Source organism: Azolla caroliniana, unplaced genomic scaffold (genome assembly GCF_043228905.1).
Source record: "Azolla caroliniana isolate FFs.n. ecotype wild unplaced genomic scaffold, voAzoCaro1.0.p SCAF_14, whole genome shotgun sequence".
Lineage (NCBI taxonomy): Eukaryota > Viridiplantae > Streptophyta > Polypodiopsida > Salviniales > Salviniaceae > Azolla > Azolla caroliniana.
In genome coordinates this window covers 951,745-977,521 of record NW_028230449.1, presented here as the reverse complement: position 1 = coordinate 977,521, position 25,777 = coordinate 951,745, and the positions used below count along the sequence as shown (strand labels likewise).

The 25,777-nt window shown below is 41.9% G+C and overlaps 2 protein-coding genes across 2 annotated transcripts; both read right to left on the bottom strand.

Moving 5' to 3' along the window:
• Nucleotides 1–918: 918 nt before the first annotated feature.
• On the bottom strand, nucleotides 919–7,218 carry LOC147855108 (Helicase protein with RING/U-box domain-containing protein). The gene is made up of 17 exons (XM_087330267.1): nucleotides 7,036–7,218; nucleotides 6,648–6,792; nucleotides 5,266–6,472; nucleotides 5,058–5,180; nucleotides 4,897–4,970; nucleotides 4,717–4,786; nucleotides 4,484–4,630; nucleotides 4,316–4,401; nucleotides 4,121–4,190; nucleotides 3,898–4,032; nucleotides 3,451–3,690; nucleotides 2,760–2,864; nucleotides 2,587–2,679; nucleotides 2,409–2,468; nucleotides 2,057–2,145; nucleotides 1,362–1,442; nucleotides 919–1,232 (listed from the first exon to the last, which is right to left on the bottom strand). The coding sequence occupies exons 1-17, from the start codon at nucleotides 7,079–7,081 to the stop codon at nucleotides 1,160–1,162; spliced, it is 2,844 nt and encodes a 947-aa protein (XP_087186393.1). The 5' UTR covers nucleotides 7,082–7,218; the 3' UTR covers nucleotides 919–1,159.
• Nucleotides 7,219–10,345: 3,127 nt separating this feature from the next.
• Nucleotides 10,346–11,758, bottom strand: LOC147855107 (GDSL esterase/lipase At1g28600-like). Its single transcript, XM_087330018.1, has one exon. The coding sequence runs from the start codon at nucleotides 11,755–11,757 to the stop codon at nucleotides 10,552–10,554; it is 1,206 nt and encodes a 401-aa protein (XP_087186144.1). The 5' UTR covers nucleotide 11,758; the 3' UTR covers nucleotides 10,346–10,551.
• Between the last annotated feature and the right edge of the window lie 14,019 nt (nucleotides 11,759–25,777).

Below are 25,777 nucleotides of genomic sequence, written 5' to 3'. Positions count from 1 at the left end.
CCTTCAAACAGAATCCCCATCCCCGACATTTCAAAAGTATATATGCTAGCCCTTATAACATTATCAGAAGATTCGAACTAAAAGCCATAATTTCACACGTAGTAGAAAAATACGTTACCCAACGATGTCGTGCATTCCAACACAAGACACAGCGATGTGAGATGTAACAAACTTGGATGTGAAGAAAGCATCCAACATTGAATGCAACATCGTACCAGAAATAATAATGTTAGTCAAAACAATGCCATGTTAAAGACGATGTTCGCAAGTGTCAGAAATTAGCCATAAAATTAGCTTTTGTGCAAAGCTCCATCCATGAGGATCTATCTCATTATTCTATATTTTTTATCTTTCAAGAAATTGAGAGTTGATCATTTTGTTTTCTCTCAACTAATTAATTAAGACCAGGTAGAATCACAATGAGAATTTAAAGTCATATAAAAACGCCCATGAGATTAGCGTATTGAAAGCAAAAGGTATCATCGAATACATCACGATGAGTTTAACACTTAACTATTTGTATGCTCAGTATAGTAATGCAAACAAATATGATAAATATCCTTCATGAAAATAACAGATATTTGTTTTCAACTTCTGACTTTGAATATCAACACCATGAAAGAGAAGAATCAACAACGAAATTTTTTAAGGATAGTTTGTTCATGTTTACCTAAATAAAATTATCGAGTAACAAAGACAGACTGCTAGAATGTAAAGGAAACACGACCTGATTTAGAGGATGAATTAGGTTTCTCAAAAACGTTCACTTAGGTTGACATAAATCAACTTTTTACCTTCACTAAGATGTGATTGATATCTGAACCAGGAAGTTTCATTTTCGTCATGTTTTTTATCATAAAGACCTGATGTTTTGTCATTAGAATGCACAAAGCTGCAACCAAAATAAAGACCTTGCCATGCAAAAACAGCCTAATTGTTCAAACTTTCCAAAAGAAAAAGAATTTTGATTGAATACAGAACATGCTGTACAGCTCTCACATAGTAGTAATTATATATATACAACTTTTTAACATCCTTGGATGAAGCAATAAGTTAATGAATTACAAGAGGTTTACGACAAAAAGTGCATGGGAACAACATAACTGACCTTTTGTCACATACTGCTTTGGTCAGAATCTGAGCCTACGGACTGGTTAGCTTAGCTTGTAAACAAGAAGCGTAGGTCGCCTTCAGTTAGCTTCCCAAGAGCTTCTGAAGAGCCTCCAACAGTCCTAACAACAAAAAGTCATTGCAACCAAAAACAGAAGTGGGAAAAATCAAGATTTATTGATGATTCTATTTGAAACAAAATGAAAAAGATTCTTCTTTTTTGCATCAAGGAAAAGTTTTGAGCTCCATACCCTTCGAAAACCAGTTGTTTCTTCTCTTGCAACTTGAGGATCCGCTCTTCGATAGTATTCTCGATAACAAATCTTACCACCCTATACCAAAATTACTTACTTTCAATCAACACTATAGCAGGGGCTGTTACATGCATACATAAACTTAATCAGGAATAAATAGTCGAATCACACAGAGCCTCGATTAGTAGTCAACATTAGAGACATCCACACAACCATAATTAGGAGTCAACAATAAAGCTAGAGATACATCCACTGGCATGTGAATGGATTTATTCCATGCATACTCTTGGATATCTATGGTCAGGGAACTGGATCTGGGATTTATGAATATATATAAAGGTTTTAGTACCCTTTCCCTTGTTTCTTCATTTCTCCCGTTCTTGTAGTGGTGTTCCCTCAAAGTAGCAACATTCGGTGTACTCATTCCAAAGCAAAACCACATGGTATGCATCTACTAAGCCTCAGGCTAGCTGACGGGCAGGGATTATGGTGGAGAGTTAACCTTCTAATTAAACATTTTTTTGACCAAGATCATTTTGGTTTTACTTTATTTTGATGGTGATCCTGACAGTAGGAGGAAGTTTGTATATTTAACTACATTTTTCCAATGCTATGACTAGGAGTTCATAACCAGAGAAGACCAAAGGCTTTAAATGGAGATTATTTTACTAGATTTTCATATGCTCCCTCACCTTATGGGCTTATATTGACCAAGTCGATGAATTCGATCTTGGGCTTGCTGCTCAACAGCAGGGTTCCACCAAGGGTCCATCAAGAAGACCTGGAAAAAAGTACAATGTCATGAATACACCATGAATCAAATAAGAAGAATATTTTTCAAAAAAATGTAGCTCAGTCAGTAAAGTTCGCTGGTAGAGAGTAGACGGGCGCGTTCACATCATCGTCTAGTAAATTGGTGGGAGTAGAACCCATTTAATAAAAGCACGGTATACCACTCGTATGTTGCCTCAATACAAAAAATGCACTCTTCTTGAGTTTTCAGACTTTTTATAATTAACTACATTGAAGCAAAACCAACCCTACATGTGAAGCCACAGTCAGATTGAGAGCCACGCCACCCGCTTTCAAACTCATCAGAAAGATCTGGCACATGACATTTACAAAAATTCAGCATCAATAATAACCCTACATTGACATATGTTAGGCATATCTATGGTTTTCTACTGGAAGTCTTTCACTCTTATCAGAAAATTTTGTTAACCTTGCAACCAGGATCATTCGTAAACTTCTCTATCATTTGATCCCTTGCTGGGAGGGACATGCTTCCATCCAGTTTCACACACTTGATGCCAAACTGCATGTGACCAAATCGTTATATCTTGGCATTCACACACAGCTTCAAGAACAACCAATACCAAGAAATGGTATTCTAACCTTTGCCAATCGGAAACTGATCAATTCCAGAAAGGATGTAAATTGGCTGAATATGATTGCCTTCGCAGTGCAATCCTTTTCTAGCATCTCCATGATTTCTTCTCTCTGTAGTATGTATAGCGATGAAGACATGTTTAAGCTATATACCATCCATTGTCAGTGAATCCATCATTACAACAACTTAATAATTTATTCTTAATGTTCATGGTCTAGATTTATCTCTGCATAAAAAATATACATCAGGACATGTTTAAGGAATGCATTATCCATAGCTAACATATTTAAGATCTAGATCCATTTTCTTAATATTCAACATTGTACGTATTTCTTAATATTCGAGATCTAGATTGATGATCTGATAGTTCAACATCTAGATCTATTTCTTCACATTCAAAAAACTAGATCTATTTCGTCACATTCAAGATGTAGATTCATTTCTTTAATATCCAACATCTAGATCCGTTTCTTCATAGTCAATAAATCTGTTGTTAGCAAATCTACCATTAAGAGGATTGCGCCAAACATTTTTGTAGAGACCATCAAACATTAGCCGATCTCTTTCAGTGTTAAAACCTAAGCCCTATTGATGACATATTCATCACCAATCAATTTTTGAGTCTTCAAATTGGTGGATTTGGCTAATTTTCAAGTCAAAGCAAAATGTTTTATAGCAATGTAAGGCCACACTTACTAGTGCCTCAATTTTGGTGCTTGTTTGGAACTGCTTCAAGTCTATCCTACTCAGTATGCTACTAGATTTAATTCCTTTGGATTTCTTCAAAATATCTTGTCTACTGTTTTTTCCAGCTTTTGTGGATGTGAAATCAATCGTTAGAGGTTTTTGGCACATGGGACAAGGAGGTTTTTGAATAGCCGCAGCTACATACTCCATAATACAAGCTTTGCAAAACATATGATTACAATCAGTTACCTGCAACCATAACAGCACTAATTTTACAATCTGAAGTTGTAAAAATCCTAATCAAAAGAGAGCATAAAAATCTATAACAGTTACGAAATCGTTTATGTAAAACCTGTAGGATCTACAGAAGAGTTTATCCAAACCCCATAGTACTTACAGAAGAGTTGTGCAAAAACCATACACTTACAAAAGACCCTGTGCAAAGCAAATACTTACAAAAGGTTCCTCAAAAGGGTCACTGCAAATGCTGCATATTTCATCATTGGGGCCTACATCAGTTTGCCCAGTATACTGGACAGAAGTTCCTTGTCCTGTTTTACTATACACAACTAGATAGGGATGATCAACAGCCTGTAATATCCATGCAGATGCTAAGTTTGTTACCTCTAACCTATGTCAAGTTCAGTTCAGATGTATGTCACAGACACTGAAGCCGAACCTGCCGTAACCTTGTTAGAAGATCAAATATGTGTGCATAATTGTTTACAAGTGTCCCCGCATCGATGTACCTGTCATTTGTTTTTTATTTGTCAACAAATAAGGCATCAAACCAATAAATTGATACATAGAATTATAAATTAAGATAGACATGTATATATTCAACCAAAGTTCTAGGAATCCCTATATATATTACGTGTTGAATTGGGATTGGCTTTGAGTGTAAAGCGCTTGGTAGAAGTCATCCTCCCTTGGATCAAAACAGTCCCTTCGAAGAAATTTCTGAATCCCAACAATAAACAAGTTAGCACATCCAGCTTATGCAGGCATCTAATTTTCTCTTTACTGAGGCAAGAAAACGTACTGTGCTAGGAGGAAGGGCTAGATCCGCAGCACACTCCAATTTGGTCCTCCTTAAAAGGATACTATCAAGCAATTTGTGCTTCAATAACATCATGGCTTTGCGACCCTCGTTAACATATCCCCAGTGCTTTATTGGATTTGCAATAAACTGACATAAACTAAAGCTATCATATGAAACAGAAGCAAATAATACAGATATCCTATAAAGAACAATTGAAAAATCAGTTTTTTTGCCTTGTTCCACCAGCAGAAATGAGAAAGTGCTGAATGATGGCAATGATTACATTTCCGCCCTCCATTAAAGCTGCAGAAGAAATTCTGTTAGAGACAAATGTAACAAGAATGTTGAACATAATCACTGTCATTAGTAGAGCAAAACACAACAATGCCAAATACGGTCAATCGTCTGATCACCTATAATCCAAGGATTTGCAATCGCATAACTTGCAGTAATAATATGAGTAGGGTTGAATCTCCAAAAACCGGACCTGCAATACTCAAAGAATGGAGAATCAGATAACAGCTCCAGGAATAAACGGATAACAAATAGCCCGATAAGCAATGAAGGCACATACAAGGGAGTACAACTCTCCAACTCGGTTCTGTAAAGGAGTACCACTAAGAGCCCATTTAAAATTTGAGTGCAATGCAAATACTGATTTAGCCGTGTTACATTTCCTATCCTTGATGCAATGAGCCTATTAGAATCAGAAGTAGCAAATGTTATGTGTCAGGTGGCGAAAAATCTGATAGATTAAGCCTTTGATAAATCCATGATCTTACCTCATCAAGAATGATTCGGTTCCATTTCACAGCATGTAATGCTGAGAAGTCTTTCTCACCTGGTTTACAAGAATCATCAGCCTTTAACGATTCTACAGCTTCAGATATTGCTGCCTCCATCTCTACTTCGTGGATTTTCCGTTTTCTACCTCTCCCACTAGAAGCATTCTTCGTTTTTCCAGCCATGCAATCTTCACTTTGATCCCAAGAAGACAACTTAGAAAACACCTCTGATCCCTTCATTGGCTGTTTCTTTATTTGTTTGGATTGTTTTGCAGTTTTACGAGCATGAGGACCACAATAGTATTGCTGATGAACCACTAATCGATCTAGATGAAATAGTTTCTGGCACCATCGGCAACGTAACTTGCCAGATGACATCGTATTCCTATACTCTGACTCAACAATAGAATAAGTCGTCAAAACAATATCAGCCTCCGCAAGTTCATTGACATCTTTGCGACGTTTTGCTCCATGATAAACCAGAACTTTCACACTATCCTGTCTAGTAAATCGAGCAACTTCATTCCTCCACTGAATCACAGCCACTACTGGACAAATGACCAATGTTCCCTTTACGGGGATTATCCCCTCTAATGGATCATTCATAATCATCTGGGCATCTAAAGAAGAAGATGCTTTACCTGCTGATTGGGATTCCTTTTTCGATCGGCTTGTAAGAATGAGAGATATGGCCTGTATAGTCTTCCCCATACCCATCTCATCAGCCAAAATGCCTCCTCTAATATCTGAATGTTCTTGCATCAGACTCCACCATAACCATTCTTTCTGAAAAGGCAACAAAGGCATTAGAATATCAGATGCGGGATCAGTAGTCTGGATAATCCTCTTGCTTGAGAAATCGAGACTATCATCTGCATCTCCCCATGGTCCCTGGCTTTCGAGATGGTCCTCCTCCCAACATTCCCACTCAAGCTTGGTGGTCCTCGATCTGGCTTTCTTTCCTTTCCGTGCCCTCTTGCAATGAGATTTTTTGCTTCTATGCCCACTCTTCGGTGTATCATCATCACTAATAATATTACCCTCTTCAACACATGTATCTTCAACGTGTGTATATTCTTCACTGAGCACATGATCCACGTCAAAAGGCACATGCCCTAGAACATCAGAAGTAAACCCATCCACAGTTTTTTGCTTTTTCCTATTGTTTCTGGCAGAATAGGGAATTTCACCTTCATCAGTTCCGCTATCATCATCATCTATGGATTGATGTCCGATGCAATTGATCAATGTAGAACAAAACCGATACAAATAAGATAGATTTCTATGGAATTAAAACAGAGAGGTGATGATAGTAGTATCACTCATCATTACCGATCCATGTAAAGGAAAATCAATGGATACCTATGGAGCTAAAACACAGATAATCACAGTAATACCACCCACCGCTATCAATGCTGCTCAAACTGATGGATTCTGATGAGCTACTCTCCCTTGAACTATTGGGTACAATTGTATCATCGCCATCTACTGCTTCATTTTCATGAACATCCAATAGCAACTTCACTGAACAGAAACAGCGAGTATAATCCATGTCAAATCGAATACAAATCAATTGAGAAATGCCAGTTTTTCAGATATGTCCTTAAAAGCCTAAACCCTAAATCCTGAATCCAGAGCATTAAAATTTTAATCCCAACTCGTAATCCTAAACCCTAAACCCCCTTAATGAAAAACACATGAATCAAAGAGAAGACCAGAAACAAAGCACAGAAACAGAAACACAGAGAGAGAGAGAGAGAGATGAACCTTTTTCCGCACTGCGTGTTGCTGCCATGCGTTTAGGACGAGCCATAGAGGACAGAAAGTGAGAATCACGGATCAGGGCTAAGGTTAGGGTTAGGGTTAGGGTTAGGGTTAGGGTTAGGGTTATGGCGGGAAGTAAATCTGTTGCTTCCCTACATGCCAAACCAATAAAAACCGAAATACATGGGAAAAAAAAAAGTCAAGAGAGAGTGGAGTAGAGATGACCATAATGTTCCCACTCAAGTCTTAGGGTTTAGGTCTTGGGTCTTGGTTTGGGTCTTAATCTTGGTCTTGGTCTTGGGTCTTGGTCTGGGTCTTAATCTTGGTCTTGGTCTTGGCCTTGGCCTTGTTCTTGCTCATGGTCCGGGTCATGGACTTGATCTTGTCTTTCGTGAATTGTTCGTTCCAAATCATTCGCTTGTCTCGTTACCTTGTGGACTACCTTAAGATGCAATCGGACTTGGGTTAGGTCTCGGGCAATGTTGGGCAAAATCCCAGGAACAATGACATTTGTTGGTCAAGGTGGGGGGGGTTAGGGTTTAGGGTCAGTTGAATGGGATTTTTATGCTATTCTAAACATAGAACACGGATACGATCTGTTATGGAAGTATTTATTTGCCTTCGACTTGTGGGTAGAAAAAGGAACAAAAATGTATATATACATTTTTTTCCTTTTTCTTTTTATGAATCAACTTGTAATCTCGTTGATTTTGCGATTAGCCCCAATAGGGTAATAGTGGCACGGGCAAACTCAAAATAGAAAAAAATACTTTGTTGATTAGGAGGTAAATTCATAAACTGATGGATTATCCGAACTTACCTGAGGTAGATGCTATGCGGAAAGTTGCATATGTAAATACGTAACCTATTGAGAAATGGGCTAGCCCCTACTAACCTTGCTTGAACGATGGAAAGAGCAACGGGTTTATCCTTCCAAAGTATCACGTTTGCCAAGGGCGTACGTTCATGGGCCCAAGCCAAGGTTTCAATAAGTTATTGCCAATATCCACGCCATGAAATCAAGAACATAAATCTAGTAGCCCACACAAGATGTCCAAATAGAAACATCCATGCCCACGCGAATAGATTGTTCATACCAAACGGGTTGTAGCCGTTAATTAGTTGCGAGGAGTTAAGCCATAGGTAATCCCTCAACCATCCCATCAAATAAGTAGAAGATTCATTCAATTGAGCAACATTACCTTGCCACAAGGTTATATGCTTCCAGTGCCAATAGAATGTAACCCATCCAATTGTGTTTGGCATCCAGAAAACGGCTAAGTAAAAAGTGTCCCAAGCCGAAATGTCGCAGGTGCCACCCCTGCCTGGATCGTCACAAGGAAAGTTGTAACCAAAGTCTTTTTTATCTGGCATCAACTTAGAACCACGGGCATCTAATGCACCCTTCACTAAAATCAATGTGGTTGTGTGCAGACCCAAAGCAATTGCGTGGTGAACCAATAAATATCCAGGTCCAATCGCAAGGAATAATGAATTACTATTGTTATTGATAACGTCCAAATAACCATAAACTCCGACCGACATTGATTGCTAGACTATCTCCTGAGGATCGGAGTACACCAAACCCATACGAAGCTTTATCGTGAGCAGTTTGGATCCATTGAGCAAATACATGCTCAATAAGAATCTACTTCTCTAGAGTCCCGAAATCTAACATTACTTCGTTATGAACATAAAGACCTAAGGTGTGGAATCCGAGGAATAAGCTAGCCCAACTCAAATGAGCAATTATTGCTTCCTTATGTTCCAACATTCTTGCTAAGACGTTATCCTTTGTTCTGTTCCGGATCATAATCTCGGATAAAGAATATAGCACCATGCACAAAAGCTCTTGTCATGATAAACCCAACAATATAATGGTGATGAGTATATGATTCGGCTTGAGTCATGTAGTCTTTGTGCTATAAATGCATAAGCTGGTAAGGAATACATGTGTTGCGCAACTAGGGAGGTGCCGACCCCTAGCACTATTAAGGCTAATTCTATTTGGCAATGAAGAGAATTATTGACTCTATCGTAAAGTCCCTTATGCCCACGACCCAACCTGCCTCTTGGAGGAGTATGGGCTTCCAAAATCTCTTTCATGCTATGTCCAATACCAAATTAGTTTTGTACATGTGACCAGCAATGATAAATATAACTTTGTAATTGGTTTCAACTACCAAGGTAAAACCATGGCATTCAATCTGACTTTTATAAATGGACTTCCAAATAAATGTTGATAAATGAAGCAATTGATGCCCTCTCGTCCTCAAAGCTTTTCTTCGTGCACTCTGCTCGATGTTTTGTAATATCAAAGAGCACGTACCCCATGTCTCAACTTCAAGAAAGATATTGAGGTACCATAGACGATCCGTGATGTTATTTCCTGACATAGACCTATGCGAAGTCCAAAAGAAAAATTTATAGATTGGTGTTGTAACATTAGTTGTAATGAACAAATTCATGCTGCAATCAGGATCTTCCTTAAGAGTCATTGTATGTGTGGATTCTTAAATTCATCGATTCCACTTGTTTGTAAATTCATATATTTTGTCCACACATTCCTATGATCAAAATTCGATCCTATGGTACATGAACCATGTTTAGCATAGCTTCCAAAGAGGATGCATAAGTCGAATAGGTTTCCCCCAAGAGCGTCCTATCAAGAAGCGCATATACCCAAAACAAAAAGGAGCAAACATGCAAAACTTGAAAGAGCTAAAGAAGTTAACTTGCTCAAATTGTTTACATGATTGACTCAAACTTGAGTACACTATCATACAAACAATTTGCGAACACATGATTTCTATGCATGTAGGAAGGAAATTAGCCTAGATCAAAATGTCGTATGCAAAACCCCGAAATCGTTGTTTTTTGAACATGAGAAAGTACGGTGTTTATTTACACAACCTCGTGCTATCGCATGAAAACTGAATAAGAGCTCATACATAAATAAGAAGTTGGTCAAAACTCAAGCATCATAAAAATCTGATACACTTAAAAAATAGTGAGATCCTTGTATGCTATATAACTATGATGAGTATGTGACAAAGGCCGTTGCATTATAATACAACCATTGTAGTATCATATAAGAAAATAGGAGGTCATAATAACAATAAATATATTGTGAAATGCACATAAGAGATCAACACATGCACACCACAATATATATATATATATATATATGTATATATATCTATAAATTCAAACTAAAAACATAGATATAACCAGATGTATGGATGGATGGATAAGTGGCTGGTGGTGGCGGCGGCAGCGGAGCCACGAAGTGGCAACCGAATGTGAAAACATTACGGGTGCTCCAACATCAAATAAATAGAATAGAATAGAATAGAATAAAATAAATGGTGTGAATAACATAATCCAATTGTCTACACTATGAATTGTCAAGCACTTATTTCTAATCTATCTATATTAATGTATATATGTATGTATATATTTATCTATGGACAAATGGTGTGGCGGCGGTGGCACACCGGGGGGGAGGCGGGACACCGCCTACACGCAAGGTGTGAGGAAGTTGGGGTGAGGTTCGGCAAATGGGTCGCCGCGAAGGCTAGTGTAGAGGAAGCGAGAGACGAGGGCTCGGTGCATTGCATCCGTTAGGTGGATTCCATCCCAACTGAAGTAATTGGCGGGATGCATGCACACCTTGCCGCCTCCGGCGACGGCCATCGTACCTTCTCCTCCTCCAGCCATGGTGGTGCTGCTGCTCATACTCATTGGGCCACTGCCGCCCGGTAACAACCGCAAGAGCGTGGCCGATAGGTAGCATGGTCTCGCCGTCTCCAAGAACCCGAACCCCGCGGCGTGGTCAAGTACTTCGAGATACGCGGGCCCGAGGTCGAAGAAAACGATCTCTACGTGGGGGTGCTTCCGGCGGAGATCCGCCACGGAGAGCTTGAGGAGCTTGTCGTGGAGGTCGGTCACGGCGCTGATGGGGGCGATGCATCCGTGGCTATCGAGAGGGAATGACATGTTGGTATTACCGGACTGGCCGAGGTAGAGAGAGATGCAACCCAAGGGGAATTGGCCCAAGATGATCATCTTCTTCACTCGCGGCTGGGACGATAGGAGGCGATCGAGCTGCCGCTCCACCTCCGCGACGACGTGTGGGACGAGGGCCATGACTTGGGGGGGCTGGAGGCGCTTGGCGAAGGCGTAATTGTAGTCGTTGCCGCCGATCTCGCCCACGAAGACCAATGCGTCGCCGTCGAAGTCTACCCCAAGGAGCGATGAGACCTGGACGCCCAATGAGAAGGGGGTGACGGATGCGGCGCCGGAGGCAAGCCGGGCGAGGTCCGGGGCGGGCAGCGCGGTGGCGCCGGCCACCGCGAAATTCTGGCTTCCGTGGGAGAGGTTGGAGGAGAGGCCCAGATGCGGGGGTAACAAGTCTCGGTGGAGCGCTTGGGTCACGATGTCCACCATCATGCGGCCATCGCTGAAGCGGCCCGTGGGGCGGGCGAAGTAGGAGGAGCCGTAGGGAGCGTCCAGGGCCGACTGGAAGACGGCGTGCTGGGGGCTGCGGACCGCGTTGCCCGTGTCGGTCGTGGAGTCGCCCACCGCAAACATGGTGGTGAAGTCGGAGTGGCAAAACGAAGGCATCGGGGAGCCCGAAGCCAGGTGAGCCGACAAAGACGACGACGACGATATGGCGGCTACCGCGGGAAGGATAAATGACCATGACAAGAGGCACATGGTCATGGTCATGGTCATGGTCATGGTCAAGGCAGCCACCACCATCTTCTTCTTCTTCGTGATGTTTTGGTGGTGGCTAGAGCCTAGAGAGGAAGGAAGGAAGGATTGTTAAGAGGATTGTGGGGGGGGGGGGGTTTGATAAGTGTTAAAAGATTGGCTAGCTAAAGGCGCTAAGACTTGAGGAAAGATGATGGGAAGTGGTGCGTGTGTGTAGGAAAGGGGAGGTGTCTATACAACACACTTATATTGGCTTCATTGGTTCTGTGTTGTCTCTATTTTTGGCGCCCAAGCCACAAAAGACATTCCTTTGTCTTCCTCCTCTCTTTTTTGTTCTAGGGGACGGATAAAATCAAAATCAAATCAAAAGCAAAAAAGCAAAAAAGCAAAAAGATAAAGATAGATAAAGATAGATAGATATATGGAGATAGATAGAACCAAAACACACACACACACATGCGTATACATATACATATACACATACATATACATATTCCTATCTTACATGCGTATACATATACATATACATATACATATACATATACATATACATATACATATACATATACATATACATATACATATACATATACACATACACATATAACATATTCCTATCTTACATGCGTATACATATACACATACACATACACATACACATACACATACACATACACATACACATATAACATATTCCTACCTTATATGGTGTTTGATCCTCAAAGTGATGCTTCCATTGCTATAAAAAAGATAGAAGTGTTTTTTTTTTTTAAATGCAGGGGTAGTCTCATGTTGTGTATGGGATACTAATTCAGGCATCCAAGAAGGGGAAGTGTGATACTAACACAATGCCTAACACATCCAATTCTGAGTTAATCCACCATTTTCTCTACAAAATTTTACGGCTCCCAACGTACTCCTCATTTTTCGGAATTCTCAAAGTACTATCTACAATATGTCTACATTGCATGTCCATCAACAAATTTCTCATTCTCGTTTGATTATCACCGATGCTTTCTAGAGAAAGGGGAAAGTGTGTCGAGGGAGAGAACTATTTGAAGAGAATTTTGAAAAATGAGAAAAGATTGATTATCACCAATGTTTTGGAGCTTGGAAAATAGAGGGGTATTCTATGGTAAGGGGGATGGAGGTATATTTCTTACCCAACGTGTGTACGGTCTGAAAAAGGAGATAGAGAAGAGAGGGATTAGAAGTGGGACTATTTGATCAATGAAAGATAAAGAATAATCCTTTTTATGACACTTTCTACCAAGATTAGCTTTTTATCGGCCTTTTGGCACACGCCCTCACAACAATTACAATTAGAAATGAGAGGAATAGTAGAGTGGTGCCTCGAAAAAAATCGGCATTCAATGAAAAAGAATGCAAAGAGTCTTAACATAAATGAGAATGAGATGACATATTTGAGAATTTACAATGATAATTTGTGCTCCTTGTTTGTTATATCATTTAGGCACATTGAATGTGCAAATTAATGAGCAAAATAACGAGGTTAACAATGATAATGTGTATACATATTTCCCTTCAATGCGCTCTCATTTACGAGATGTCAATACATATACCTCAATGTTGTTTCAAGATTCTGCCAACATTGTTACAAAGATATCACTTTGCCATTCATGTTTTTGTCGATGAAGTTACATTAATATAGGGCTATAGTTGTTTCCGAAATTCCAAGTTCAAACAATTTGTTTTCTCCAAACCAATTCTCGTATAATTTTGAAAATGGGGCAGAAGAATCAAAGTTGTGGTAGATAGCCAACATTATTTTTATGAAATTTATAAGTGTATACCTCGAGTTGTGATATATTTAATAAAAGAATAGAATATGCTCATGCACATTTAATCGTTGATGACCGCATGAAACTCATTTATGCGGGCAGCTACCAAATCAAATTTCCACATTCGAATCTCATGCAATATTCTCGTAAGATAGAACTTGCTTGAGCCAATATTCCCTTTCATATGTATTGTTGCCCAATTCCGTCCACAATTCTTGCCAAGTTTTGACAATCCAAGATTGAGATGTAATTTCTCGCACTCCACATTCTACTATGATCATTGGTTTACATGCAATTGAAGAGTGTCGTAACGCAATAATGCTACAAAATTCTATGGAGGTTAGCACGAGACATCTTCTATTGGCAATAATAGGGCAAAGTGAAGAATCCAGATATTGAGGCAAACATAGAACCACGGGCAACAAGAAAGAATGTGAACCAAATGTTGAGAGAGGCAACAAACCTTAAGCTAATAAGCACCATACATATTCACAATAGTTGCTTTGTAACCAATATAGTAAAAGAGTTACCCTCCAAGCCCTACCATATCTCCTTAAGGTTCACACTACTTTGCCCAATTGGCCTTTCTAGTCAATATGTACTAGCTGCAACACCTTGCCCCACCAAGATGCATATGCGCTACGTACCTAAACATTCACAAACTTGGTTCACTTGCCACGACTCTTGCTCGAATGTCCACCTCCAAAGATATACAATGTCATAGAAAAAGTGTTGGGCCTCTCCAATATCATGCTACCAATTGCATAGAAAATAGAGAATGCACAAATGATTGAAACCTTGGACAAGGTAAAGATTATGTTTTATATATTAATAGATTGTTGAAGCATGATGTAACCAATGTCTAACCCACCTAATGCCATTACTCAAACAATGTTGTGTGAATAATCATATACTTGACAAGTAAAAAAACAATGGTGTGCTTACGACATTTCTTTGCTTGGCAAAAGAGGGGTGGCGGATATGATTGTTTCAATGGCTTGGTTCCACGATTTGACACAGAATGTTTGACACCCTCCTCTTTCGAGTGTCTCTTTGTTATTTGCTCAACCACTTGGTACTTCTAGGTTCATATTACACACAAGACACATCATATCATCTCATATACATATACATATACATATACATATACATGCATAACATATTCTGTATACATATACATATACATGCATAACATATTCCTATCTTAGTGTGTTGTGTGTATTGAAATTTGACTCTAACTCTTAGTACATCATCACATAAGGAAGAAAGCAAGAAGGAGAAGGAGAAGGAGGAGGAAGATGAGGATTATGGTTTTTCTTCATTCTCCTCTCTATAGTGTTCTTCCAGATGACCCTCAGCCTCATACATCTCTTCTTCAGAGGCAGTCTCAAAATACTCTGTTCCTTCACATACTGGAGAAAGCTCAAGCAAATCCCTCTAAAACCCACATCAAGAAGGATAATCTGCCTTTAACCCCACATTGCAACTTGACTTAGGTCACCCAATTCCTCTCTTTCCGAATGGTATGTGAAAATTTCTTGTTTAAAATCATCTTCGTGGAAGAATTTAGACAACGTAGAGAATTTGCATATCTTTGCATTTTAAGATGACTAGAATGAGTGCTAGTGTTACGCATATCATATCGTAGAATATGTTCATATCTGTAAAGAATCGGGTATGATTCTTGTGTTGCGGAATAGGTGTGAACTGTGTGTGTGTATGAGAGAGAGAGAGAGAGTGCGAGAGACAAGGAGTAAGACACAGAGAATACGCAAGGTAAAAGTATATTAACAAAGGAGAAAGACTCAACATTATACAAGGTGGGAGGAGGGTGCTTTATATAGTCACCCACTCTCTTCATTAACTACAAGACTCATGGAGCATGGGGAATGTGAAAGCTCATAAGTTATGTGTCATAGAATATGATTCTATGACTCATACTAAATGCTAGAATACAAAGTGGTGACATAATGGTGACTCTTGACTGTTGGAGTGTCTATTCACTCTCAAGGTGAGTTCACATAGTAGACCAAGTTGAGCTTGATTCTCAACATGCCCCCTCAATCTCAAGTCGGGTCGGTTTTAGAAGGTATTTGAAATCCGCTTCGACTCGCGTTCTGGAGTTCGCGTCGGCTCGCATTTATGCGGAGTTGCGGAATCCGTGCTCCAGCTTGCGTTGTGCGTAGTTGTGAAGTCTGTGCTTCAACATGCGTCTTTCTTCGCGGCTTTACGCAGTAGATCGGCTCTTCGCGGCTTCGTTGCGTGGTTGCGGAATCCACGCGTTATTGTGTAGTGTGTGCGGTTTGCGGAATCCACGCATTATTGCGTAGCGTCTTCAGTACTCCCCCTCAAGCTTGGCAGGTTAGGGATCGTCAATCCAAGATCGGTCATGAATTGCCATAGCTTGTCGGCTCCTAAGGCTTTAGCGAAGATGTCGACCATTTGAAGATTTGTGCTAATGTGTTGTAGGTCAACATCGCCAGCTAGAACACGCTCTTGGATGAAGTGATAGTGCACTTTGATGTGCTTTGTCCGCGAGTGGAACACCGGGTTCCGAGCTAGATAGATACTGCTCATGTTGTCGCAGTAAAGGGAAGTCAGATCCTTGATGGGTACGCCCAGATCCTTGAGTATCCTTTTGAGCCATACGACTTCACATGCGGCCACTGCCGCGCTCTTGTATTCCGCCTCAGTGCTCGAAAGAGCGACGATTGGTTGCTTTTTGCTGGTCTAGGATATTGTTCCGTTGCCAAGGGAAAAGACAAATCCGGAGGTTGATCTTCTATCGGCTTTGTAGCCGGCCCAATCGGCGTCTGTGTACCCCTCGAGTCGTATTGGCATCGCGGTCTTGTAGAGGATGCCACAATCCATTGTGCCGCTCACGTATCGTAGAACTCGCTTAGCGCAATCCAAGTGAATATCACACGGTTTCGCATGAATTGGCTAAGGAGACCGATCGTATAACTGAGATCGGGTCGAGTGATCGTGAGGTAGATGAGACTCCCGATGATTTGCCGATACTGAGTCGGCTCACACGCTTTGGTGCCGGAGTTCGCATTGAGTTTGAGATTGCGATCGAGCGGGGTTGCCACGGATTTGCACTCAGCCATACCGAACTTCTATAACAAGTTGAGGATGTAGTGCCGTTGAGAGATCATGATTCCGGCCGGAGTCCGAATTACCTCGATGCCGAGGAAGTAGTGGAGCTCCTTCATGTCTGTCATCTCGAACTTGTCGGAAAGTAGGGATTTGACCTTATTGATTTCAACGAGATGCTCACCTCCAATGACTAGGTCATCCACATATAAGATGATGACGATCAGACTTGTGGAATCACTTCGTATGTAGAGGGAGTTGTTCGATTTTGACATACGGAAGCCGATTTGATGAAGATATTGCGTTATCTTCAAATGCCAAGCACGCGGTGCTTGCTTGAGGCCGTAGAGTGGCTTCTTGAGTCGGCATACAACTTTTGGATGGGTGCTCGAGTTGAAGCCGGGTGGTTGTATCATGTACACCTCTTCTAATTCGCCTTGCAGAAATGCGTCCTTGACGTCCATTTGATGGAGGTGCCACCCTTTCGCCGCGGAAAGCGCAATTATGGTCCGTACCGTCATCATCTTTGCCACCGGGGCAAAGGTCTCCTCGTAGTCAACTCCGTGCGTTTGGGCATAGCCTTTCGCTACGAGTCGTGCTTTGTAGCGGTTGACGGGACCATCGATGTTGTACTTCACTTTGTAAATCCATCTGCATCCGATCGACTTTTTGTGTGGTGAGGTGGGAACGAGATCCCATGTCTCGTTCTTGTGTAGTGCCTGCATCTCCTCGTTCATGGCTTCGATCCATCGCGGATCCTTGGCTGCTTTGGAAAATGTTTCCGGCATGCGTACTGTCGCCACCTTCATCATAAAGGCATAGTGATATGCCATGTAGTCGTTGTAGCCGAATCGGCTGACTGGATTCTTTTCACGGGTGGAGCGACATAGCTTTTCATTTGCAGAGATGAGGGATTTCTTAGCTCCAATTGGTACATCGAAGCCGCCGAACTCAGTGTCGAGTGAGTGAGTCGAGTCATCGTCGTCGAAGCGATCGTCTTCATATTCTGTCATTTTCGCCTTGCCTTTGTCCATCTTCAAGCTAGGTCATGATGTGCTTTGATCGCTTAAAGACTCTTGTGGTCCGCTCAGTCGGGTTGGGATCGGACTTTCTTCGAACATGTGTGTAAGGTGATCTTCATCCTCTATCTCTTGTTCGGCGGATTCCAGGTCGAGCGGAGTCGGAGTCGAAGTTGTCTCTAGTGCGTACCAGGATGCGGACTCGTCAAAAATGACGTCTCGACTTACTCGAGATTTTCGAGTTGAGGGGTTGTAGCACTTGTACCCCTTTTGCTCCAGTGAGTATCCTACAAGGATACATTTCTCCAACTTTGGGTCCAGCTTTTGACGCTTCTCGTCGGGGATGTGCACGTACGCAATGGAGCTGAATATTCGAACATGCGATAGGTCCGACTTCTTTCCAAAGTATTTTTCGTGCGGAGTGACCTCGTGCACTCTGATGTTGTGCATCGGTTCATTAGGTAGACGACCGTATTTGCAGCTTCGGCCCAATATGACTTGGGCATATGCTTCTCGTTCATCATGGCCCACGCTACTTCGAGGATGTGCTGATTTTTGCGCCCGGCTACTCCATTTTGTTGCGGAGTGTGTCGACAAGTGAATTATCGCCGAATTCCTTCTTTTCGGAGATACGCCGTGAAATCGTCCGAGAAGTACTCCTTGCCGCCATCCGATCGGAGACATCGTACATGTCACCCGTAGCTTTCTCGAATTTACTCTTGAATGTTTGGAAGTCTCCGAACACTTCGCTCTTTTGTCACATCGAGTAGATCCAAGTGTGCCTAGAGAAGTCGTCGATGAAGAGCACGTAATATCGGCATCCGCCGAATGTAGCCGTCTGTGCCGGTCCCCATACGTCGGAATGGACTACGTCGAGTAGACCTTTGCTCACGTTCTGCTCTTTCGGGAATGGGTGTCGGTGTTGCTTGCCAAATTGGCACTCTTCGCATACACCTTCAATCTCCTTCTCTTTGAATGTTGGGAGTTCGATGACGACTCCTTTCGATTTCATTGCTTTGAGTTTGTTGAGATTGATGTGGCCGATTTGCTTGTGCCATAGCTCTATGTCGGAGTCGGCTTTTGTGCTTTTTGCGAACATGGTGGATTTCATCTCGTGTGAATTGAGAATGAACATCCGGCCCACTCTTCTTCCGCGCGCGATGATTCGGCCCTCTTTTTCGATGAAGCGCCCTTCTTGGTCGAATCGTACTTGCATCCCTTGCTCAACCATTTGGCCGACCGAGACCAAATTCTTTGTGATGGTGGGAACATGCAAGACATTTTTAATGTATGTTTGCTTACCTCTTTCGCCGAACGGAACATTGCCGATGTGCCGAATCGGGTGTGTAGTGTCATCTCCGGTTTTGACATAACCGGGGTCGCTCTGGCTCTCAAAGTTCGAGAAACCATTATTTATGAGATGTCATAGGGTTTGAGGCTCCGGAGTCAACAAACCATACGTCCTCCGGATTGAGGGCACTAGTTGAGGTAGAGGCCGACATAGAGTTTGCTCTATGTTTCATCATGAACATTCCGCCACGGTCGGAGTTGTGTGCATACATTCCGCCACGATCTTCATAGTCGGAGTTGTGCCCGTACATTCCGCTATACTCTTCGTAGTCGGAATTGTGCGCGTAATTCGTGAGTTGTGAACTTGTGGAAGCCGATTCGCGCATCTTCTTTCGATACTCTTCTTCGTGGTGACCGAGCTTTCCGCAATATCTACATTCGGTTGCGTTTTCACGGCTCGGGCCGGAGTGGAAGCTCCCCCTTCTTGCGAAGGTTCCTCGTTGGCTTCCGTTTTGCGGCCGAAATTGGGAGTTGTTGTCGTAGGTCGAACCTCGTCCGCCTTGTCCTTGGCCGAATTGGCCTCTCGTTCGTCCGCGTCCTCTTCCTCCGTTCGAGTGCGTGTAGAGCATGTGGCCTTCCGACTCATTGCTCCTTGTACTCACGTGGTTTTCTTCGACCAATAGCATTGATTGGAGCTCGAAGAAGGAGGGAGATTTCTCCCTTACTAGAACAACGGTTTGCATCGCGCCGAACCGTGGTGCGAGGCCGCCGTGGCATATTTGCACTATCTCATCATCATCGATACTTACGCTTATCGAGCCGAGCGCGTCGCAAAGCTCCTTGATCTTCAAGGTGTATGTCGTGATGGACATGTCCCTTTGTTGAATGTTGTTCAACTCTTGGCGGAGTTGAAGCCTTCTTGCGGTTGTATTCGCCGTGAAAATCTTTCGTAGTTTTTCCCATGCCTCCTTCGGCATCTTGGCTTCGCGAATGTAGCCGAGCATGTGATCGTGAACACATGTCACCAAGCAATACATCACGCGGCTTGCGGCTTGCTCCCATCTCGCTTATCCGAGAGCCGGTTCGGCGGGTCGGTCTTCGTGCTCTCCTTTGATGTAGCTCCAATAGCCTTGTCTGACAAGGTATTGGTGCATCTTGTACTCCCAAGATGCGAAGTTGTTTCGATCCAACTTCTCAGTAGGGAGAGCGCTCCCCATTTGAGTATTCATTATGTCGATTCTTCTTCTTCTTCTTCTCTCTTCGAATGCGAGCTATGTAGCGAAGCTACGACAACGATGAGCTGGTTCTTCTTGAACGTTGGCGTAGAACTCAACACACACGGATGGGCTAGATGGAGCTACCAAACCACTCTGATACCATGTAAAGAATCGGGTATGATTCTTGTGTAGCGGAATAGGTGTGAACTGTGTGTGTGTATGAGAGAGAGAGAGAGAGAGAGAGAGAGAGAGAGAGAGAGAGAGAGAGAGAGAGAAGGATTAAGATAGAGAATACGTAAGGTAAAAGTATATTAACAAAGGAGAAAGACTCAACATTATACAAGGTGGGAGGAGGGTGCTTTATATAGTCACCCACTCTCTTCATTAACTACAAGTGAGGGGAATGTGAAAGCTCATACGTTATGTGTCATAGAATATGATTTTATGACTCATATTAAATGCTAGAATACAAAGTGGTGACATAATGGTGACTCTTGATTGTTGGAGTGTCTATTCACTCTCAAGGTGAGTTCACACACTAGACCAAGTTGAGCTTGATTCTCAACAATATCTATGCATTGTTTTCTTGGAAATGGGTCAGGACTCGGGTGGGAATTCCAGTGATGGTAATATGACTAGGAAAGAATGTTTTGATCCACAATAGAACTTTGTTGTATCTATGCACTTTCACATAAAGATTGGTCATTAAAAATGATATTGTTAGTGAAGAAGATATGATTGGAAATGAATGTTTGGGTGCAATGTTATACATGTATCCCCGATACATGCTAAGTGTGAAAAGGCCAAAACTGGTCTTTCACTTAGTAGTGTGGGGGGAGAGAGCGAGTTTAGTGAGTGTGAGTGAGTGAGTGAGTGAGAGTTTTCTTCGTCTCTGTCGTTCCCCCCCCCCCCCCCCCCCCCCCGCTTTTCTCTGTTGCGGAGATTCACTACCTCTTCCTCTCTGATGTAACCTCCACCCTCATGTTGTATTAAGAGTTGTCTATTGAATCCCTTTGTTGCTTGCCCCCTGTTCCTGCCGTGCACACTACAACTAAGAAGGAGCACTGCTCGTTCTTCATCCTTGTTGTCCTTGCATCACGATTCGGAGTAGAATAGAACAATTCCATCTTGGTTTTCTACCTTATCAACTTACAACAATGGTATTAGAGCTTGGGAGACAACGATAGGAAGCTTTGGAGTCGGAAGCAGCGAGCGTCTGAGACTCGTAGCAACAATGTAGGAGATTCGTGTGGCGAGCGTTGGAGTATCGGGCTCAGCTTGGGCATCTCTAGCATCTTCGACATTGAAGAAAGGAGCTTGCTATTCACAGGTATTTCTCTTGGTTAAACTCTCCGTTTATCCATCATAAGCAAAACATATTTTGGTGGAAATAAGCTGTGGTGGGAGAGACCCCTTGTCACATTTGGAAGAGAGATTTGGGGTCAGTGTGGATGTATGGCAAAGCAGATGCCTGAAGTTTGTGATTTGGGAGATGTATGCTAGTCAATATTATTGTCACATTTGGAAGAGAGATTTGGGGTCAGTGTGAATGTATAGCAAAGCAGATGCCTACAATTTGTGATTTGGGAGGTGTATCCTAGTCAACATCGTTGACATTTTGGAAATTATATGTTTTTCAGTGGTGCGTGTTATATGCAAGAGTGGCATTAGTCTTTTTTGGACAGTTTGCAACTGATATTTTGGAAGTGGTATGCTTTCAGTGGTGCATGCTGCACGCATTATTGGGACCATTTTTTGACAGTTTGCCATAAGCTAGTCAGTTACAAGTTTTTTGTTGCCCAATCGTATTTTGTTGCCTGATACTATCGTTCACTCCCATGGAATCTGAAATGTTGAATGCATCTAGTAGCACTTCTGTTGCTTGCAATAGTTCAAGTAAGAACTATTCATTTTTGGGAAAAGATCGTATTGAGATCCAGAAATTTGATGGATCTAATTTTGCTTGTGGAAGAATTAGATGCGTGATGTATTGGTTCAAAGAAAGCAACGAGGCCCCTAGGCGGCAAAGCGAAGAAGCCGGATGACATGGATGATGATGATTGGGAGGAACTTGATGCCTTGACCATGTCCACTATAAGATTGCACTTGGAGGATAGTGTCTACTTTATTGTTTTAGACAACAAAAACTCCGAAGAACTTTGGAAAAAGCTATGCAATACCTATGAGAAGGAAACTGCAGCTAACAAGGTGTATTTGAGAGGAAGCTATATGACCTTCGTATGAAGGATACAAATAGTGTTGCATCTCATTTAAATCAATTTGATGCATTATGGTCGCAATTGCAAGCTCAAAAAATGACCATGGATGACGATCTGAAAGTTGTATTTTTGCTATGCACATTGCCAAGCTCATGGGACACATTTTGCACCGCTATTAGCGCTAGTGTACCAAACGGGAAATTGGTGTATAATAACATAAGTGGAGCACTATTGGGTGAAGAAATACGTAGGAAATCTATGGTTTCCTCACAAGTTGGAGAGGCATATAATGTTCGAGATTCTGGTCATGGCAAGAACCAACAACCTGGTAGAAGACATACCAAAAATAGTCATGGAAATCATGACAAGAGCAGAAGTAAGTCTAGGAAGAGACTTGTGGAATGCCATTATTGCTACAAGAAGGGTCATTTCAAGAAAGATTGTTATGCCTTGAAGAACAAAGAAAGGGAAAAGGGTAAAACTCATGGTGATGGGCATGTTAAACAGTTGATGGGTTCATCATCTTCAGTGAAGATAGAGGAAATAAATGTCGCACGCGATGATGGTGTTGACATCTTGGTCATGGATGATGATGCTACCTATGCTGAGACTAATATTGCTCATGTGCTTGGTCATACATGGTTATTAGACTCTGGTGCTTCATTTCATGTGACTCCACATAGAGAGTGGTTCACACGATATGAAACTAAACCACTTGATACAGTACGACTTGGAGATTCACATCAATGTGATGTGATTGGAATTGGAGATGCCATGGTACAATTTTCTGATGGCTCTTTGTTTACTGTACAAAATGTACGCCATGTGCCTAAGCTGACTCGTAGCTTAATGTCTGTTGGACAACTTGATAACATTGGCTTTAAAGTGACATTTGCTTCCCAGTCCTTTCGTATTACAAAAGGAAATATGGTTATTGCCAAAGGGAACAAGGTCGGTTCACTTTATCCTTTAGTTGTCCATAAAAAATAGCATCTTTTGACAGTCACAGAACAACCTATGGCTTGTATTTGGCATGGTCGCTTAGGTCACATGTCTCGTACTGGAATGGAAACTCTATCACGTTTTGGCTATTTACCTGTGTTGTCATTTTCAAATTTTTCAGTTTGTGAGCATTGTCAATATGGTAAACAAACTAGAAGTGTGCATCCAAATATTAATTCTAATTCATCTATTGAACCCTTGGATCTAGTTCATATAGATGTATGCGGCCCTATGCCTACTAGATCATTGGGTGGAGCTTTGTATTTTGTGACATTTATTGATGATGCCACAAGAAAGGTGTGGGTGTATCCCATAAAGGGAAAGGGTGATGTATACCCCATTTTTAGAAAATGGCTTGCCTCGATTGAGACTGAAAAAGGAATAAAGCTTAAGGCTTTATGTTCTGATAATGGAGGGGAGTATACCTCTCATGAGTTTAGAGATTTTTGTGAGTCTAGAGGCATACGTAGAGAGTTTACTACCCCTTACACTTTGGTACAAAATGGTGTGGCAGAAAGGATGAATAGAACCATCCAAGATAGAGTTGTTTCTATGTTGCATCATGCAAATCTGCCATAAGGTTTTTGGGTTGAAGTAGTTCGGATATCAGTCCACATGATAAATCTATCACCTAGTATTGTTGTTGAGTGAGCAAGCTCAACCAGATCCGGATCGGCTGAAGAAGCCTGAGCCGGATCGGTATCCGAAAACAACCGGCCGGATCGGGGAGATGGATCAGAGAGCTGGATTCAAGCGTGAACCGGAAGCCTAGTAGTAGCCTAGACTACTAGGTAATCATTGTCTCGTAGTTAGTGTCAGTCGCATGTATGAGCATTGAAGTACATGTAAGTACTTTTGTCAGTCCTTTATGGACTTGTATAAATAGTGTTGTTTAGCATGTTGTGTTGTAGGTTTTAAGGTTAGGGTTAATGGTAATGATGATTATCGATGATGAAGATATACATGGTGTCATAATGAAGATGGAGAGTATGATGGTGAGAGAGATCATGAAGAGGTTGAGAATCATTGAGAAGCATTGCGGGGTGGGGGGTGGTGCCTAGAATGGCTCCACCCCCCTCCCAAGGGGGTTCAACGTTAGGGAGAGGGAAGAGAGAGAGATGATGAGAGAGATGATGAGAGAGAGAGAGAGATTAAGAGAGAAATGATCATTCATGTTTCATTCATTCTCCATAAAGGGTTAAATAGTACAAGAGGGGGTATATACATAGGGGTGTAAGCCCCCTCTAACATTCATACTGGACACTCACTCACACCTCTTCGTATCCATCCACATGCACACACGTGTGCATGTGTTCACATACGTATAGACTCACAATTACATTTATGCCCCCTACACATACACAACAACATCATGATAACATTCGACCCTCGCTCATCACACTTGACTCTCCGTACATCTCGTACGGGGTAACACAATATGGCACGCCCGTGGGAGAGTGCCTTGCACGTCGATCCCACATGCCTTGATGATGATATTTCTTCGATCGGGACTTCCATCGGTCCTTTCAACGATCGACTCCCTCGATTGGAGTGCTTGACTCGAACATCTTTGTCGGTCAGCAAATCTTTCCGAGACACGAACATTCTCGTTTTGTCGGCTTACGAACTTCGTCATGGGTCCAAAATCATGTTGTGTATATGTATGTTCTTCTTTGTATCTTGTGAGTTGTGTGTGGATCGTGTCCATATCTTTTAGGTTGATGAGTTTTTTAAAAATTCAGTCGGTGCCCGTTGATTTTTAAAAATTTAATTATGTACCCTTTTTGTCTAATACCCCTCCAATTTTTTTTTGTCTTCTTCTATGCTTCTTACGTTTCTCTCTTGCCGTTGTCTGCGTCTTTCTCTTCTTCCCGCCGTTTTGCGATTCGTTAGCTTTCTTCTCTTCATTTTCTCTTCTATCTTCTTCTTTCTCCTGTTTCTAATTCATCTTTCTGTTTCGTTCCTTTCTGTCTTCTTCTTCTTCTACCACCGCCATTATTGTTGCTTCCTATCCTTCTGCTCTATGTCATTTCCTGTTTTCTTCTTCCTCTTTCTTCCTCTATCTCTGTTATGTCCTATTTCCTTCATGTGTGCGTCACCTCCATGGTTTGGCAGTGTCTTTGTTGTTGTTTCGGCCGTCGTTCATGGCTGTTCCGGTTGTCGCTATTGTCTGTTGTCCCGCCATTGGTCTGGCCTTTGTAGCCACTGGTCTGGCCGTTGCCTCTCTGATGCCGTGTCTTCTCGTCTAGGCGCTTGTCGGACTGTTGTTTTCCTTTGCCCGACTATTGTTCAACCACTATCCGGCCACTCCAACCGTTCCGACTGTTGCCCGGCTGCTCTTCAACCGTTGTTTGACCATTCCGGTCGCTCTTCAGCCATTATCC